Source organism: Thalassophryne amazonica, chromosome 10 (assembly GCF_902500255.1).
Source record: "Thalassophryne amazonica chromosome 10, fThaAma1.1, whole genome shotgun sequence".
Lineage (NCBI taxonomy): Eukaryota > Metazoa > Chordata > Actinopteri > Batrachoidiformes > Batrachoididae > Thalassophryne > Thalassophryne amazonica.
The window spans coordinates 66,492,754-66,513,489 of NC_047112.1; the positions used below are offsets into that span (position 1 = coordinate 66,492,754).

Consider the following 20,736-nt stretch of genomic DNA (forward strand, 5'->3'; position numbering starts at 1 on the left):
TCTGTGCTCCCGGACCGGCACCGCCTCCTGCTCGGATCATCGACGGGGAGCCGGCTTGGACGGTGCGCCGGCTCCTGGACGTCCGTCGGATGGGCAGGGGGTTCCAGTACTTGGTGGACTGGGAGGGGTATGGACCTGAAGAACGCTCCTGGGTGAAGAGGAGCTTCATCCTGGATCCGGCCCTCCTGGCCGACTTCTACCACCGTCAACCGAACAAGCCTGGTCGGGCGCCAGGAGGCGCCCGTTGAGGGGGGGTCCTGTTGTGTGTGGGCCGCCAGAAGAGGAGGTACTGCTGGCCCACCACCAGTGGGCGCTCTGCCTGAAGTGCGGGCTTCAGGCACGAGAGGGCGCTGCCGCCACGGACACAGCCGGGGGTGACAGCTGTCACTCATTATCTCTTGACAGCTGTCACCCATCTACTCAACATCATCTCACTCCATAAAGACCAGACGTCATCTCCACCTCGTTGCCGAGATATCGTACTTCATTGGAGGTAATATCCTCAGCCTTTGTGGTATTTTCTAAATCTGTCTATTGTGAGTGTTTGCAGGAGTACCGGTCCTTAGTTTGTGGAGGCTGTGCAGGACGGCACTCTTTTTCCTCTGAGGGATCGCTGCAACACATATTGAGTGAGAGGTGGAGGTGGCATTCCCACCGTTATTGTTACTGGGTGTGCACACACCTACACTTGACTGTCTTTGTTCTCGCCAGCAGTACCAGATCCGACAGTCGGGGACGGTGATCACCTGGGAATTCGGGACTTGGCGGCTCCAGTATTCACCAGGTTCGGTGGCGTCGGAAATCGTGTGGTTCCGGCTCTTCTCAGGACAGACGTCTTCTATCCTCGAGCCTGCCCACACGTCACCTTTGTGATTTGACTGTAATTATATTCTGAGATTGTCTGTATTTCGTTGTGCACATTTCACAACATTAAATTGTTACTTTTTGGCTCATCTATTGACCGTTCATTTGCGCCCCCTGTTGTGGATCCGTGTCACTACACTTTCACAACATCAAGTCTGGAACAAAACAACCTTCTACGTCAAATAGGAGAAACAGACAAACAATATTCTCAAAATAAATGTCCTGATCTATTTAAACAGCGAGTTGAGTTGAAAGCCAGATTTGACATGCTCAACACCTACCGGGTAGAACAACTGCTCCTAAAAAAAATAAAACAAGGCTTTATATGTATGGGGACAATCAGACAAAATTTTAGCCAATCAGCTCAAGGGCTTCAGAGCCAAACAAGCAATATCAAAAATTCAGTTGTGCACTGGCCAGACTACCACTGACCCCTTAGTAATTAAGACAAACTTTAAAGAGTTTTATACTCAACTATACTCTTCAGAATTAAACTCAGATTCAACTACAATCAATAACTTCCTTAATAAACTTAACATCCCTTCACTTTCTGAAGCTCTCACAAAAATACTTGAAGAGCCTGTTGTGTGGGCTGCCAGAAGAGGAGGTACTGCTGGCCCACCACCAGAAGGCGCCCTGCCTGAAGTGCGGGCTTCAGGCACGAGAGGGCGCTGCCGCCTCAGGAACAAGCCGTGGTGACAGCTGTCACCCATCATCCGTGACAGCTGTCACTAATCAACACATCTGGTATAAAAGCAGGAAGACACCTCCACCAAACTGCCGAGATATCATCTTCATCTGGAGGTAATATCCTCAGCCTTTTGTAAATCTGTTTATTGTGAGTGTTTGCAGGAGAACCGGTCGTTTTTGAGGAGGCTGTGCAAGACGGCGCTCCTTTTCAGCTGAGACCGATGCAACGCGCTGAGTGAGAGGTGGAGGTGGCATTCCCACCAGTGTTACTGGGTGTTCACACACCCACCCTTTGACTGTCTTTTGTTTTCTGCCAGCAGTACCAGATCCGACACGCCGGGAAGGTGGCCACCTGGGGACTCCGGGACTTGGCGGCTCCAGTATTCCTCGGTTTCAGGTGGCGGTGGAAATCGTGTGGTTCCGGTTCGTTTCCAGACGGGCGTCTCCTATCGTCGAGCCTGCCCACACGACACCTTTTATTAATTGACTGTTGCACATTCTGATTCTGCTGTGTTTGGTTGTGACATTCACACCAGTAAAGTGTTATAATTTGACTCCTTCCATTGTCCGTTCATTTACGCCCCCTGTTGTGGGTCCGTGTCACTACACTTTCCCAACAGAGCCAATTTCTGAAATGGAAATAATCAAAGCCATAAATGCAATGCAGTCTTTTAAAAGTCCAGGCCCAGATGGGTTTCCATCTGAATTTTTTAAAACGTTTTCCAAAACTCTCTCTGCATTGCTGTGCTTGGTCTTGTCGGAGTCCTCCAAACAGGGCCAACTACCTCAGTCCTTATCGGAGGCATATATTACACTCATTGCAAAAAAAGGAAAGGATGCCTCACAGTGCACCTCCTATAGACCCATATCTCTCCTCAACACAGATGCTAAAGTGTTAGCGCACAGATTGGAAAATATTCTCCCATCTGTTATATCCAAGGATTAAACTGGCTTTGTTAAAAACAGGCAATCTTACTTTAACATCAGGCGCCTCTTAAATATTATGTATTCCGCTAAAGAAGACCAACCTGAATGCGTGATCTCCATTGACGCGGAGAAAGCATTCAACCGCATTGAGTGGCCATACCTGTTCGCTGTGCTGGACAAGTTTGGATTTGGGCCCGCTTTTATTTCTTGGATCAAACTGCTCTACTCCCACCCTACCGCCATGATTCGTACCAACTCTCAACTATCCAGGCCATTTAGCTTGTACCGTGGCACTCGTCAGGGGTGCCCATTGAGTCCCATGCTTTTCGATCTGGCTATAGAACCACTTGCTATAGCACTTCGTACTTATAGTTTGGAGGGGAGGTGTGGAGCACAAGGTCTCCCTCTACGCTGACGACCTCCTGCTTTATGTGTCTAACCCACTTGAATCAATCCCTACTGCATTATCGTTGCTTCATAACTTTGGCACGATTTCAGGCTACAAACTAAATGTTAACAAGAGTGAGCTATTTCCAATTAATGACAAAGCACGGCATATTGATTTCTCTAATTTAAATTTTAAGGTTGAGTATGACACATTTTCATAACTGGGAGTCACAGTCACTAAAAAACACAAAGACCTCTTTAAAGAAAACGTAACTGTTTTATTAAATCAGGCCAGACAGCTGATGTTGCGGTGGTCACCCTTGTCGATATCTTTGGTGGGCCGTGTAAACTCTGTCAAGATGGTAATTTTACCCAGATTTCTGTATCTTTTCCAGACATTGCCCATTTTTATTCCACTTGCTTTTTTCCAACAGTTGGACTTGATAACCTCTTACATCTGGCAGGGCAAACAACCTCGCTTAAGTAAAATTCACCTTCAAAAATCTAAACATCAGGGGGGTCTTGCCCTTCCCAATTTTCGATTTTATTACTGGGCAGCCCACCTGAGATGTCTGATACATTGGTCCCATTATTATGACTGGCTGGACTGTCCTGATTGGGTCTCATTAGAGCTCTTCTCACAGAGCACCTCTCCTTTGGCCTCAGTTGGTTCAGCTCTGCCTTTACCCCCCACCACTCTATTTGATAATCCAGTGATTAAACACACTTTGAAGATTTGGGGACAATTTCGAAAACATTTTGGTATGGACATTTTTTCATTTTGGAGCCCCATTCTTATCAATCATTTATTCAAGCCATCTGTTATTGATGTGGGTTTTCGGCAATGGCACCATGAGGGGGTTAAACGTTTTAAAGATTTGTTAGTGGATGGTACCATGGCGTCATTTGCACAGCTGAAGGAGAAATTTAACCTTCAAAATTTAGATTTTTTTCGTTATCTTCAGCTGCGACATTTTCTCATCACACAACTATCTAACATTCAGGTTCCTATACAGGAGACCATGGTGGATAAAATACTATCATGTAAACCTTCCAAAGGTCTAATCTCTAAGTTGTATAATATCATGCTTGATCTTAAAAGTTCACCAGTTGATAAATTCAAAAATGCATGGGAGAAAGACCTGGGTCATACTGTGTCAGATGATGCCTGCGCCTCTGCACTTAAACTTGTGTACTCTTCTTCCTTTTGTGCTAGGCACAGTTTGATTCAATTCAAGGTGATGCACAGAGCGCACATCTCCAGGGCCAGGTTGTCTACTATGCATCCCGAAGTCAGTCCTCTGTGCATTTGATGTAATTTGACTGAGGCCACCCTTTGTCACATGTTTTGGTCCTGCTCATGCCTTCAGGACAAACATTTTTAACACTTTGTCCCAGGCATTCAATATTAATTTGGAACAAAACTCTGTACTTGCACTTTTTGGTGTTTTGGAAAACCAGCCACATGTGAGCGCTAGGAAAAAACAATCTTTGGCCTTCGCATTACTTATAGCACATAGAGCCATTCTTTTCAAATGGAAAGATCCTAACCCTCCTCTGCACTCACAGTGGCTACAGGATGTTATGTCCTGTCTAAAACTAGAAAAATTAAGGTTTTCATTTAAACAGAATCTCAGTGGATTTGAGAACACATGGAGACGTTTTATGCAGTTGTATCCAGCTCTTTGAAAATTTGTTTTTTTTTAATGGTTGCATTTGTGTAACTATGGCACATGTTGTTAATATCCTATCTTGATGGTGACAGGTTGGGAGGGTGGGTGGGATTACTTTAATATTTTGCTTTTTTGTGTGTGTGTGTGTGTGTGTGTGTGTTTTCTGTATTGATTTTTTTTTTTTTTTTTTTTTTACTTTACATCACTTACCGTACATGTGACCTTGAACTGGTGGGACATTCTGTACAAATATTTGACTCTTTAGACTTATCTGTAAATGTCACTGCCAGCTCTTAACATTTTATGTATGTCTTGAAAACAATAAATACATTTTTGAATAAAAAAAAAAAAAGTAACTCGCTGAGCTCATTTATTATTGTTAAATAATGCACGAAGTTCATTTATTATTGTTAAATAACATCCTGAGTTAATTTATTGTTGTTAAATAACACACTGATCTCATTTATTATTGATAAAGTAACTCGCTGAGTTAATTTATTATTGTTATAGTAACTCGCTGAGCTCATTTATTGGCGTGTTTGTTGGGGAAAGTGTAGTGACACGGACCCACAACAGGGGGCGCAAATGAACGGTCAATAGATGAGCCAAAAGGTAACAATTTAATGTTGTGAATGTGCACAACGATGATACAGACAATCACAGAATCTGACAGCAGTCAATACACCAAGGTGACGTGTGGGCAGGCTCGAGGATAGAAGACGTCTGTCGTGAGAAGAGCCGGAACCACACGATTTCCACCGCCACAGAACCCGGAGAATACTGGAGCCGCCAAGTCCCGAATTCCCAGGTGATCACTGTCCCCGACTGTCGGATCTGGTACTGCTGGCGAGGAGCACAAACAGTGAGATGTGGGTGTGTGCACACCCAGTAACAAAAACAGTCAGAAGGTGGAAAGTCACCTCCACCTCTAATCACACACACATGCAGCTCCTGTCAACCACTTATCTGGTTGGGGTGTGAAGCGAAGCCGTCGCTGATCACACCAAACGCCAATCCCACAGATAAGGAAACACTTACAGGAAAACGGCTGCAAAGAAGTTCAGACTGTTAGTCAGTGTTTTCAGTTTAGCAGAGAATTACCTTCACAGGTAGATGATATCTCGGCAGCGAGGTGGAGATGACATCCGGCTTTTATGGAGTGATGAAATGAAGATGGGTGACAGCTGTCATGAGTTGATGTGTGACAGCTGTCACTCCCGGTTGTGTCCGTGGCGGCAGCGCCCTCTCGTGCCTGAAGCCCGCACTTCAGGCAGGGCGCCCTCTGGTGGTGGGCCAGCAGTACCTCCTCTTCTGGTGGCCCACACAACAGTATTTGTGCATTGTCTGAGCTCATGTGCCCCCTGAAATGGACGCTGTCCTCACTGCTTGAATTCCTCTGCAGACATTAATCTACTTATATACTTAGGGAAATATTAATTAATCTACCATAAGCATACACCCAAAAAAATGCTTAAATCTGAGGAGGGTGATATGTTACCCTTTTATAAAATCTGACCATCTTAAAAAGATCAACGGGTTAACAACTCATCCCACCATAATCCTCAACTGCTTCACCTCTCTCTAGTACATGGGCATTAGACATCAATGGAGCAGAGAGGAAGGAACGACTCTCCTGTGGATACACACCATATTTAACACATCAACAACCTATGTTTGTCTGACACACAGAGGAGAAGTCTGGCTCCAAGTCAGGTTGCTAAACGAAAGCAGGCAGAAGACTCATGTGACGACCATAAGTGGACACGTGGAACCGTAAGTCCTTCTGTCTTTATTATGATGTGTTTTGTCATGTTTAAGTCTGAGGATCCTTGAGTCCTGCTGGAATGACTTTGTGTCCAATGAACAGTTACTTAGTGAGACTCAGATGAGGAGGATCGCTGACACTGTGAGTAAGTACAGTGCGTCTGGAAAGTATTCACAGCGCTTCTCTTTTTCACAACGCTTCATTTTTTCTACATTTTAAAAATGGAAAAATGGAGTAAATTCATTTTTCCCCCTCTCAAAATTGTATTCACAACACCCCATAATGACAACATGAAAAAGGTTTTTTGAATTTTTTGAAAATTTCTTAAAAATAAAAAAACTAAGAAATCACATGTACATAAGTATTCACAGCCTTTGCTCAAAACTTTGTTGATATACGAGGTCTGTGATAAAACTAATGTATCTTTTTATTTTTTTTCAAAAACTATATGGATTTGAATCACGTGCGATTACATCAGACAACCTTGAACCCTCGTGCGCATGCGTGAGTTTTTTCACGCCTGTCGGTTACGTCATTCGCCTGTGGGCTGGCTTTGAGTGAGGAGTGGTCCACCCCTCCCGTCGGAATCTCTTTGTCTGAGAACTTCCTGAGAGACTGACGCTTTGCCTGATCAAAATTTTTTCCAAAACCGGGAGGCACATCGAAGTGGACATCATTCGAGAAATTCAGCTGGTTTTCTGTGAAAATTTTAACGGCTGATGAGAGATTATGGACTGTTGCTGTCGCTTTAAGGACGGCCCACGGAGCGGGACGTCGCGACGCGCCCTGAGCCACTGCTGTCTGCCTGTTTCGAGCTGAAAGCTTCCAGATTTAAGCCTCTGTTGACCCAGGACGTCGTGAGAGAACAGAGAACTTTCAGAAGAGGTTGGGATCAGCAGTTTATCCAGACGTTCCTCCGTGTTGATAACCATTTGTAAAAACCAGGCGGCTTTTGATGGCTTTCAGTTGAGTGAGTATCTGAGAAATTGTTTAACAGCTGGACATGTTCCAACTTGTCCTTAAGGCTTCCAACGGAGGTGTTTTTCCTGTGGTGGTGCGCGGCGCCGGCTGCGTCCCGACGCGCGGACCTGTCCGCACTTTCTTTCTTTCATTACAAAATCTCCTTTAACAGTGGAATTTCCGGATAAACTGCTGATCCCGACCTCTTCTGAAAGTTCTCTGTTCTCTCACGTCATCCTGGGTTAACAGAGGCTTAAATTTGGAAGCTTTCAGCTCGAAATAGGCAGACAGCGGCGGCTCAGGGCGCGTCGCAACGTCCCGCTCCGTGGGCAGTCCTTAAAGCGACAGCAACAGTCCATAATCTCTCAACAGCCGTTAAAATTTTCACAGAAAACCAGCTGAATTTCTCGAATGATGTCCACTTCGATGTGCCTCACAGTTTTGGAAAAAATTTTGATCAAGCAAAGCGTCAGTCTCTCAGGAAGTTCTCAGACAAAGAGATTCCAACGGGAGGGGTGGACCACTCCTCACTCAAAGCCAGCCCACAGGCGAATGATGTAACCGACAGGCTTGAAAAAACTCTCATGCCCACGAGGGTTCAAGCTTGTCTGATGTAATCGCACGTGATTCAAATCCATATAGTTGTTGAAAAAAATAAAAAGGTCCGATACTTTTCTAACAGACCTCGTACCTTTGGCAGCAATTACAGCCTCAAGTCTTTTTGAATATGATGCCACAAGCTTGGTGCACCTATCTTTGGGCAGTTTGGCCCATTCTTCTTTGCAGCACCTCTCATCAGGTTGGATGGAGAGTGTCGGTGCATGGCCATTTTCAGATCACTCCAGAGATGTTCAATCAGATTTTGAGATTTTAGCAAATTTCTAAAAAAAAAAAAAAAAAAAAAAAAAAAAAAAAGTTAAAAATTACATATGCGGAAATATTCATAGTCTTTGCCATGAAGCTCAAAATTGAGCTCAGGTGCATCATGTTTCCACTGATCATCTGGGTTTACAATCCTGGACAGGGTGAGAAGCTCGACTATGTGGGTGGGACTGTGAGTAGAACTGCTGCTTCTTTGCATCGAAAGATACAAATTGAGGTGGTTCAGGTATCTGGTTAGGATTTTCCATGGTTGTCTCCCTTGGGAGATCTTCCAGGCACATCCAGCTGTGAGGGGACTCCGGTGAAGACTTAGGACACACTCACCTTCTTCAACTTCATCTTTATTATTATTGTTTTCCCTGAAAAGCCTTCAGTTAATTCAAAATGCTGCAGCTAGAGTACTGACGGGGACTAGAAGGAGAGAGCATATCTCACCCATATTGGCCTCTCTTCATTGGCTTCCTGTTAATTCTAGAATAGAATTTAAAAATTTAAATTCTTCTTCTTACTTATAAGGTTTTGAATAATCAGGTCCCTTCTTATCTTAGGGACCTCATAGTACCATATCACCCCAATAGAGCGCTTCGCTCTCAGACTGCAGGCTTACTTGTAGTTCCTAGGGTTTGTAAGAGTAGAATGGGAGGCAGAGCCTTCAGCTTTCAGGCTCCTCTCCTGTGGAACCAGCTCCCAATTCGGATCAGGGCGACAGACACCCTCTCTACTTTTAAGATTAGGCTTAAAACTTTCCTTTTTGCTAAAGCTTATAGTTAGGGCTGGATCAGGTGACCCTGAACCATCCCTTAGTTATGCTGCTATAGACGTAGACTGCTGGGGGGTTCCCATAATGCACTGAGTGTTTCTTTCTCTTTTTGCTCTGTATGCACCACTCTGCATTTAATCATTAGTGATTGATCTCTGCTCCCCTCCACAGCATGTCTTTTTCCTGGTTCTCTCCCTCAGCCCCAACCAGTCCCAGCAGAAGACTGCCCCTCCCTGAGCCTGGTTCTGCTGGAGGTTTCTTCCTGTTAAAAGGGAGTTTTTCCTTCCCACTGTCGCCAAGTGCTTGCTCACAGGGGGTCGTTTTGACCTTTGGGGTTTTTACGTAATTATTGTATGGCCTTGCCTTACAATATAAAGCGCCTTGGGGCAACTGTTTGTTGTGATTTGGCGCTATATAAATAAAATTGAATTATCCTGAAGGAAACTGATGTGGAGCAGGGATAGAGATGTCTCACATTAAACAAGAAATATGAAAATACAGAAATGTCTGCTACAAAAAGACATAAAACACTCCTACCTTGCTCAACCAGAACTAAACATTAAACATCACAATAGGTGAAATCAAGTGATGTACAATGGTACCAAATAACATAAATACTAATAAGCAAATTAATTAATAATACATGGTCTAATATTCAAACGATACAAAATCCAGCAGGGTGTGGCAGACATTCAACACTTGATGGACATTATGGCCATAAGATTCAAGATTCAAAGATTCAGACAACTTTATTGTTTCCTAAAAGAGAAATTCATCTTCACACCCAATTACCCCAAACAAAAATACAGCAATTAATCCACAATTATTACCAGTTGAACATAATAATGGCACACATCAGAATTAAAACAACCGCACATATACATTTGATTTGTTTATGTACACTAAGCTTTGAAACAGTCCGTCACCCGAATTGAGGCAATGAGTGTGTTGGGGCTGCAACAGCATTTCCACCGCGTGGCTGATCTTGGGGGGAGTGCCAGAGTGGGGCATGCATCATGTGTGCAGATGAGTTCATATCAGTCACTGTCCATGTATACATAGAGTCTGGAGTGGCTTTGATGACCGCAGACTGTAGGGGAGGGCAAATGAAAAGGAGCCAGATGTTTCACCAAGGCCGTTGAAATCCTTCTGGAGGAAAACAAACGGGGCATTTTAACCTTTGGTAGCTCATAAGGCTTCCATTTTTGGATTAGGCAGAGAAGCACAGAGTTCCAATATGGCCTATCTTTAACTGTCCAGATCCAATTGTGAATATTCATTGGTCTCCAACATCATTTCCTTTGCAATGCAGCATTTAAGTTCCACAGTTAACGCAGTCTGAGATTGTACCCCCTTGCCCACCTTGTTAATCATGACAGACAGGTGTGGGGTTGTGGTTTTGGAAGCAACCGTTTTCCCAATTTTCTAGTAGGTCAGGGCAGCGCCTAATCAGCAAAAGCCCTCCTGCCATAAAAGCAAAGAAGAATGAATCCTCAACATCTTCCATGGAGAGTGGTGCCAAGCATGCAACGCGCCACTTCTCCCAGGTGTCAAAAACATAGCCCGAAGGATAGGTTCCATCTGGGCATGGAGGGTCCCCCAGCCCTGATTTCCTTGTTGAAAAGATGGTGTCAATAGTGTTGAGAGACCAGCAGATCAATTCCATGGTTATTCCAAATACAGTTCGAAGAATTCAGTCTGGTGAAGTTGGGCCTTTTGAAGGTTGGGGCAGAGATAGAGAAACACAGAAAGAGAGGAAAGAGGAGGCGACATGACCACCTTCGTCAGAGTCCCAACTGTAAATAATTTGCGATAGTGAGTGTGCTTCCTGTTTGTCAAGTGATAACATCCAGATCTACGAAGCACATTGTCAGAGTCGTTCAGAGTTGGACCTGGAAAGAACAGCTCAGTTTACACACACAGAAAATGATCACGCAGGAGACATTGAATTTCTTTTCCTGATCAGGAGAGAACAGACGAGTGAGTCCCTTAATCAAGAACTGTTGTCTGCTCTGAAGGCCCTGCCCATTTGCTTCTCCTTTTCATTGAATATAGTTACATACAAGCATATAGGAGTGACAATATCACAAAACAATGGAAAGACACAAAGTCTAGTCTCACGTTGATATGAAAACTGTTATGGCTTTGAGCCCTCAGTCTTCTAGGCTTCCCATAATAATGTCCAGCCCTGAACCAGTGTTCCGGTCACACTGCTCTTCCCTCAAGGCTGAACCGTTAATTAAAGATGCACATCTGCGCTTAGCAAAACCATAATTCTAGCAAAACAGTCTGCACATTTTCTAAGCCAAAGATCATCTGCTCACTTTTTCGTGTGGCAGTTTTAATGATTACTTGAACAGTTCAGTGTATATGATTGCTTTGACAATGAGCAATTATTTAAAAGAATAATGGTACATGAACTCTCACACATGCATATATGTATATATGAAAAATAGAGAACAGAATCAAAGACAAGATCACAGAAAGTACATCAAAGTGAAGACATTAACAATCAAAGTAAAGACATTAATATTTGATAATAATATTGATAATATATAGAAAACCCTGTCATTCCCCCAGCTCCTCCAGGGGAACCCCAAGGCGTTCCCAAGCCAGCCGAGAGATGTAGTCCCTCCAGCGTGTCCTGGGTCTTCCCCGGGGCCTCCTCCCAATGGGACGTGCCCAGAACACCTCTCCAACGAGGCGTCCACAGGGCATCCGGAAAAGATGCCCGAGCCACCTCAATTGACTCCTTTCGACGTGGAGGAGCAGCGGCTCGACTCCGAGCTCTTCCCGAGTGACTGAGCTCCTCACCCTATCTCTAAGGGAGCGCCCAGCCACCCTGTGGAGGAAACTCATCACGTCTGCTTGTACTCGCGATCCCAACTTCCAAAGACATATTTACATAAAACCATTGATATACAATATGAATAACTTTGGTGCCAACACAGAACCCTGAGGAACTCCATAAACAACACAAACTCCATGTGTTTATTAATCGCTTCTATTGCATCTAAACCCATATTGACTATCATTAAGCAGGTTGTGTTGTTCAGTAAATTTGTTATTGTAAAGTTTTTCCGATATCTTTGAAAACTGTGACACCAGAAAGACACAAGCCTATGGTTAGTAAAGATGCTTGTCATCAGATTTGAATAAAGGTATCACTTTCTTCTGGTCTTAATTGTAACGTGGTTCATATATTTTTTCATACAACCCCTGGCAAAAATTATGGAATCACCGGCCTCAGAGGATGTTCATTCAGTTGTTTAATTTTGTAGAAAAAAATCAGATCACAGACATGACACAAAACTAAAGTCATTTCAAATGGCAACTTTCTGGCTTTAAGAAACACTATAAGAAATCAAGAAAAAAAGATTGTGGCAGTCAGTAACGGTTACTTTTTTAGACCAAGCAGAGGAAAAAAATATGGAATCACTCAATTCTGAGGAAAAAATTATGGAATCACCCTGTAAATTTTCATCCCCCAAATTAACAGCTGCATCAAATCAGATCTGCTCATTGACAATGACCTTATGCCATGACATTGACCCTATGTGTCTTTTTGCAAGGAATGTTTTTGCAGTTTTTGCTCTATGGCAAGATGCATTATCATCTTGAAAAATGATTTCATCATCCCCAAACATCCTTTCAATTGTCCAAAATATCAACATAAACTTCTGCATTTATTGATGATGTAATGACAGCCATCTCCCCAGTGCCTTTACCTGACATGCAGCCCCATATCATCAATGACTGTGAAAATTTACATGTTCTCTTCAGGCAGTCATCTTTATAAATCTCATTGGAAAGGCACCAAACAAAAGTTCCAGCATCATCACCTTGCCCAATGCAGATTTGAGATTCATCACTGAATATGACTTTCATCCAGTCATCCACAGTCCACAATTGCTTTTCCTTAGCCCATTGTAACCTTGTTTTTTTCTGTTTAGGTGTTAATGATGCCTTTCATTTAGCTTTTCTGTATGTAAATCACATTTCCTTTAGGCGGTTTCTTACAGTTCGGTCACAGACGTTGACTCCAGTTTCCTCCCATTCGTTCCTCATTTGTTTTGTTGTACATTTTTCGATTTTTGAGACATATTGCTTTAAGTTTTCTGTCTTGACGCTTTGATGTCTTCCTTGGTCTACCAGTATGTTTGCCTTTAACAACCTTCCCATGTTGTTTGTATTTGGTCCAGAGTTTAGACACAGCTGACTGTGAACAACCAACATCTTTTGCAACATTGCGTGATGATTTGCTCTCTTTTAAGAGTTTGATAATCCTCTCCTTTGTTTCAATTGACATCTCTCGTGTTGGAGCCATGATTCATGTCAGTCCACTTGGTGCAACAGCTCTCCAAGGTCTGTTCACTCCTTTTTAGATGCAGACTAACGAGCAGATCTGATATGATGCAGGTGTTAGTTTTGGGGATGAAAATTTACAGGGTGATTCCATAATTTTTTCCTCAGAATTGAGTGATTCCATATTTTTTTCCTCTGCTTGGTCTAAAAAAGTAACCATTACTGACTGCCACAATCTTTTTTTCTTGATTTCTTATAGTGTTTCTTAAAGCCAGAAAGTTGCCATTTGAAATGACTTTAGTTTTGTGTCATGTCTGTGATCTGCTTTTTTCTACAAAATTAAACAACTGAATGAACATCCTCCGAGGCCGGTGATTCCATAATTTTTGCCAGGGGTTGTACCACCACATAGTAAATGCCACAATCACAGCAATAATTGTCAAAATCATCATCAGGTTGCGTAGTTTGCAGCCTGCTCTGGCAGCAAAGCTCTCCATAGCTAAAACAGTATTTTGAACAACCTGTTGCTATGTCTCTCTCACTCCCCCTGTCATGAGGTTTTCTCTTTTTTTTTTTTTCTTCCCTAGGGACAGGAGAGAGACAACAGTTCTGGTCTTGGAAGATGTCTTCTTTCTTTGGTGACAGTTCAAAAAGTTCAGTTTGTCTGGGCTTAGGGGCTGAAGGGGACAGTTCAGTCTCAGTTCAGTTCAGCAAGGGACTGAGGGACTCTGGAACTCTTTTTATGTTATTTCCCTTCAGCTGTAGTGCATAGATCTGTACTATCATCAGTATGTGTAAGGCATGCTGCAAGTGGAATTAAAACAATGTGTCATGTACTCTGTCCTGTGCCCTGTTCTTGACGTTTTCTTCAAACACAGGTGCACAGGAATAGAACAGGATTTTCTTGTCTCCCATTCTCAAAGATGCAGTTCCGTCTGCTTCTTTCTCCTGGTCTGGTCTCATCAGCTTCAGTGCTCTTATTTCAAGCTTGTAGTCCGTCTGCTTCTAATCCTGGTTTATGTTGACAGGATTCTCCTCGGTTGTAGCTGGTTTCTCATCTGCTTCAGGACCCTGGCATCTGCTTCAATCTCTGGTCTTTGTCTTTGTTCACTCCTGGTCACTCTCTGTCTCTGTTACGACGCACTTCCAGCCGTTGCTGGGCCCATAGGCCATCAGCCGTCACTGTTACACGTCGCTCCCCTTGTCTTGTTCGGGATCTTTCAGGTATCTTTGTCTTTTGCAGTGGGATAGATGCACCCAAGATGACCTCTCTGCAATTTTCACTGCAGTGGGGGTGGTTAGCAGCACTTGGAATGGGCCTTCCCACCTCGGAGATGGCCAGTTCTTTCTCTTAATAGTCTTTATCAGCACCCAGTCGCCAATCTGGATCTGATTCTCAGGGCCCTGCACAGAAATAGGAGAGTCTGATATCTTGTTAGCGTGTATGACATTCTTATGGGGGACAACACACGTCTCTTATAATCAACTAATCCCTCATCCTCACTATCAGGCCCAGCTATTTTCTGTAAATCTGGTATTCTGTAGGGCCTGCCATACAAAATTTCAAATGGCGTAAGGCCAGTCTCTGAACTGGGTGTTATATGCATGTATAGTTTCACCAAATCCAAACAATAAACCCAGCTTTTTTTTTTCTTTCATGCATATCAAGGTGTCACCACTTGTGGTTATAGTGCGTTGTCTGTTTTACATGTGATCACATGCTGAGGTGTGCATATTGATATTTCCTGTCAGGTTCCCTGTGTGGGTAATGGGCAAAGTTTGTTCCTGCTATGCATATGACAAACTGTGATCTTTTCCCATCAGGACTCCTATGCGGTTAATGGGCAGGGCTGAGCTGTGATAAAAAGCCTGTGAATTGTGTGAATAGAGAAATAAAGTGACACACTGTTGCGTTGTCGAAATGGGAATTGTTGCTCCTTTTTTTTTAATCCGTTGCAAATTCCATACTGATGACCCCAACGTCTGTCCTAAACCTCTTTGAAAGACATTCTGATGCGATTATGATGCAAAATGCTGCGTGTTTGAAGCTCCCCAAGTTTTGGGAGTCGTCAGCTTCAGCTTGGCTTGCTCAAGCAGACGCGCAGTTTGCACTGCGGAAGATCACCTTGGATGGCGCAAAGTACTACTATGTCGTGTCAGCTCTCAGCAGTTCCACAGTGACAAGACTGGTTAATCTGCAAAATCCCCCTGCAGTGAATAAATATGCAGCTCTCAAGGCTCACCTTTTAAAGACATTTGAACTTTCTGATGCTGAGAGGGCCAGCAGGCTTTTTTCTCAGCACGGCTTAGGGGACAGCAACTTATGGACAGCTCCAAGGAGAACACAGGCCTGATTTCCTCTTTGCCCACCTCTTCTTGCGGCAACTCCTCCCACAGGTGTGGACAGTTTTGGCCAACACCACCACCATGGACTGTTTGGCACTGGCAGAGGAGGCGGGCAAGTTTTTTCTGGCTGGTCAACACCAGCATGCCATGGCTGCTGCAGCACTCATCCCTGCCCACACGGTCACGACTGCCCCAGCCCACACCTTTCACATACCTGCACTGCCCCCAGGTGATGCAACACTCATTGTAACAGCACTTACTTCGCCTCGGCAGCATTCTGAGCCCAGCCTCTGTTTCTACCATGCTAAATTTGCATCCAGAGCCAAGCGCTGTCGCTCACTCTGCACTTTCAGCAGAAAGAGAAACATCGGGGCTGGTGCTCCGTAGTGACCAGGAGCGTCCGCCGCACCGACAGGCTACTGGTCATCCAAGACACCTTGTCCGGCCATCATTTCCTGTGTGACACTGATGTTCAGAGGAGCATTCTGCCCACCTCCAGACTGGACATTGTAGCGGATGGGTTTGGTCCCCCCTGGCAGCTGCCAACAGCACCCCCATATGCACGTACGGCACTTGACATGTTGACTTGTGTTTTGGTGGCCAGAAGTTTAGCTGAGACTTAATCACAGCTAAAGTCGCTGTCCCTCTCTTGGGTGTGGATTTTCTGTGTGTTTATGGACTACTGGTGGATGTCAAAATCCAGCGATTGATTGACACTACCACCTTTTGCTCACACGGCTGCAATCTGAATACAGGCTTTTTTTTCCTTTTGAATAGTCAGACATGATTCACTTAAAGTGCATGTCCTTTTGCTTCATCTGTGGAGGTGGAGAGCAACCAGTGGACCAAACCATGTTTTAAAAAAAACATATATAAACACGCTGCTTCATTTTAAATGCGCAATAAGTCTGTTTCAGATGATCAGAGCTGACCCTCTTTCTCTTAAAAGGCTTTATTTTACTCAGTATGTGGCTTTATAGAGTTCTATCATCGCCTACTACATTGATTAGCTCTTACATTGGTTATGTGCATGCTCTTTTGTCTTCTTCTCTGTTTTTTGTGGGAGCATTACAGCATCACATACAGACCTGGCGTATGTACTACAGCGTTAAACGAAACTTCGAGGCAAATTCTTTGCCTCAAACATTTTTTGTAATTGAAATATTTGAGTTACCCGATTAATCATTAATCATGCAGGCTCTGGAATGCCATTGCAGACAGCCTGGGTGTGGACAGGCTCCCGTGGGTCATGCTGGGTCTACGATCTGTCCCCAAAGAGGACCTTCAATCGTCATCAGCAGCGTTGGTTTATGGCCAACCACTGCGGGTCCCAGGAGATTTCATTCCTGACACCTCCACTCCCTGGTCGGCTGCCAACCAACAGAGGGAGCTTCAGGAAAAAGTTGGGCTTTTCGTGCCTGTGCCTACAGGAATTGTTGGGTGGAAGCTGGAAGGTTTTTGCCATAGTAATGCTCCCCTGAAGCCTTTACTCAAAATAAGTCTGAAGAACCTTAATGACATGGTGAGATGCTGACGAGCTTTGCTCGTTCATGTCCGCGACATATGCATATTAAATCATTGGTTGTCTGGATCAGAAATTTCAGTTAAATATATCATATAGGAGACGAACACACTGATATTTGAGAAGTGAAATGAAGTTTATAGTGTGTACAGAAAGTGTGCAATAATTATTTAAACAAAATTGGGCGGGTGCATCAATTTGGGCACCCTTGTCATTTTATTGATTTGAATACATTTAGCACTAAGTATTGGAACACAAAATTGATTTGGTAAGCTCATTGACCCTTCACCCCCTTACACAGGTGAATTCAATCATGAGAAAGAGTATTTAAGGTGGCCATTTACAAATGTTTCCCCTCTTTGCATCTCTTCTAGTGAGTGGCAACATGGGAGCCTCTAAACAACTCTCAAATGACCTGAAAACAAAGATTGTTCAACATCATGGTTTAGGGGAAAGATACAGAAAGCTATCTCAGAGATTTCAGCTGTCAGTTTCCACTGTGAGGAACATAGTGAGGAAATGGAAGACCACAGACACAGTACTACTTAAGGCTCAAAGTGGCAGGCCAAGAAAAATCTCAGATAATCTGAAGCGAAGGATGGTGAGAACAGTTGTTGTCAACCCACAGACCTGTTCCAAAGACCTACAAGATGATCTTGCTGCAGATTGTGTCTCTGTGCATCGTTCAACTATACAGTGCACTTTGCACAGGGAGATGCTGGATGATGCTATAATGCAGAGTAAGCCTTTTCTGCGTACACACCACAAACAGAGTTGCTTGAGGTATGCTAATGCACATTTGGACAAGCCAGCTTCATTTTGGAATAAGGTGCTGTGTATTGATGAAACTAAAATTGAGTAATTTGGACTTAACAAGGGGTGGTATGCATGGCAGAAAAGGAATACAGCATTCCAAGAGAAACACTTGCTACCTACAGTGAAATTTGGAGGTGCAGGGTTCTCCCCAGAAATTTTAAGTATAGCGGCACTGTTGGCAATTGTCACCCAAGGCGGCACGCGTTGCAAGTCAGTTTGTCTGGTTTTAGATGCATTGAAAGCAAGAATAATAGACAAAAAAATGACACATATCAAAGTTCCTTTTTGCATGTTTCTGTCTAAGTTAATAAAATAAAAACATTGAAAAGTTTAACAACACATTAATGTTTGATGGACATAACATTTGCTGTCCTCTTCAAAAATGACACTCTGTACCAATTAATCCAGTAAGACAGAGTTTTTCTCTCATGTTGACAGTTTAGTTTTTTCCTTTTAACATTTTTGAGTGGGATGGCATACTTTTTAAAAACATTATAACCCCTAATTGTCTTGTTTGAACAAGAGCTAAACCTGTCAAATCAGAATAAAATTTATTGCAGAGTTCTTACTAAGAAGTAATTTGATCTGGTGTATTGGTGCATAAACAACAATAATAAAAAGAAAACAAAAAATGCTTCTGCAAGAAGTAAAGAAGTAAATTTGCTCTTTTAAAGATGAAACCCTGGATGGAAAAGCTTTCTGAATCACTTTTTCACACTTTATTGTTTCACTGAGGCTGTGTGGTGAAGATGATGGTTGATTAAAATTGCTTCGCTGCTTTTTTACAGCGTGTAGCATCTGCTGCTCACACTTTTTCCTTCTCTCTCTCTCTCTCTGGTTCCTCCTCTCTCTGTGAGGGAACGAGAGACTCGTCACTCTCACGCCGTCTTTGCGGATTATTTGAGCAAACTTTGGAAATATGAAGGCTTTCATCTGTAAAATAAAGCCCTATGCCGCGTTCACACCTGGCGCGACGTGACGCCACAAATTCGCATCCATCAGCATGCAGTGGATGTGCCACCATTGCCTGGTGTGTCGTTTTGCTTTTGCTGCGAAAATTCGCTCCAGTGCGTCATCAAATAGGAGTAGCTTTCATTCTGCTCGCCGGCTCTGGTTGTCAGTCAAGTCAACATGCTGGACCTTAATCACACGGAGCGTTTTGCTATGCTCTTAATTGTTGTGGAAAGCTGACAAATGTCGCCAGCGGCGCTGTCCCTGGGTTCACAACATTGTCATGAGACATTCCCAATTCGGGGGGTTTCATTATTTGCTGCAGGAGCTGCATCTGGATGACGGCCGCTTTCAGCGGTCCTTCCGCCTCTGCAGGACCCAGTTTGAGGACCTCCTGTCCCGTTCATGCGCGCACATGTAAACAATTAAAAAGAAAACTGTCCGCTGCTGCTCCTGCGGTGATGCTGCTCACTCTCTGTCATAATTGTGTTCATAAACCAGTCACTGTTTGTTTTATTATACATCTGTGTAGTTAATAAATAAAATCATCTTCACCAACGATTCGCGTGCATGCGCACGTGAATAAAAAAAAAAAACCTGTTCGCTGCTGCAGGGCTGCTGCTCGCTTTTCCCCCAAAAACTCTGTCATAATTGTGAAATAAAAGACAAAAGGAACATAAGTCCTGCTCAAAGGCTGGCTACCAGAGACAGGACATGTTCACATCCAACTCAGTCAAACTCCAGACATCTCCACGTCACTACATATTCAGTCCCTGATTGGTCATCGCAGCGCGACAAGATGAAAAAGTTCAGATTTTTCAACTTGGTGAGGAGGGCGGTGCGACGCGATGCGAGATCGTGCCACAAATGCGCCAATCGCTCAGAATTGCTTCATTTGCGTCGCTTCATTCACGTCCATCGCGTTGTGTGGCTTGGCTCGGCTTTGCGCCACAATGCGTCCTTCCATAGGGATTACATTGCAACCTGTAGCTGCTGTCGCTCGCGTCGCAGCTTTAATGTGTCACTAGCTACATAGGCAAAAGGAGCTCTTTTTATTGGAAGACTTTGATGGAGTTTTTGTTCTTTCACTGAGAGACCATGTGCTCTCTCATTCTCTGAGCTGCAGCGCTGTTACTCTGCTCTGCTGGCTGCCGGCGGGGGAGGGGAAAGCAGGCAGCAGTCTGTTCAGCACAAACAGCCTGGCTGGATTAAAAAAAATATCAGAGCACGGCGCAGTATAATGGCACTGTCATAATAATATAATGGCGCAATGCCATTGTTCCATTGTCTGGGGAGAACCCTGAGGTGGTTCCATCATGCTGTGGGGCTGTGTGGCTAGTGCAGGTACTGGGAATCTTGTTAAAGTTGAGGATCACATGGATTCCGGTCAATATCAGCAGATTCTTGCGAACAATGTTCATGAATCAGTGACAAAGTTGAAGTTGCACCGGGGCTGGATCTTTCAACAAGACAATGACCCGAAACACTGCTCAAAATCTACTAAGGCATTCATGCAGAGGAACAAGTACAACGTTCTGAAATGGCCATCTCAGTCCCCAGACCTGAATATTACTGAAAATCTGTGGTGTGATTTTAAGTGGGCTGTCCATGCTCGGAAACCAACAAACCTGACGGAACTGGAGATGTTTTCAAACACGAATTGTCCAAAATACCTTCAACCAGAATCCAGACTCTCATTTAAAGCTATAGGAAATGATTAGAGGCTGTTATTTATGCAAAAGTAGGATCTACTAAATATTGATGTATTTTTTATGTTGGGGTGCCCAAATTTATGCACCTGCCTAATTTTGTTTAAAGAATTATTGCACACTTTCTGCAAATCCTATGAACTTAATTTCACTTCTCAAATATCACTGTGTTTGTCTGC

At 43.7% G+C, this 20,736-nt stretch overlaps 1 protein-coding gene across 1 annotated transcript in view; it reads left to right on the forward strand.

The window, feature by feature from the left end:
- Positions 1–20,736, forward strand: part of rad54l (RAD54 like) — a 113,536-nt gene that overhangs the window by 13,019 nt on the left and 79,781 nt on the right. Inside the window, exon 2 of the mRNA XM_034180176.1 lies at positions 6,231–6,314. Within this exon, the coding sequence (XP_034036067.1) occupies positions 6,231–6,314 (84 nt within the window). The remainder of the gene's footprint in view (positions 1–6,230; positions 6,315–20,736) is intronic.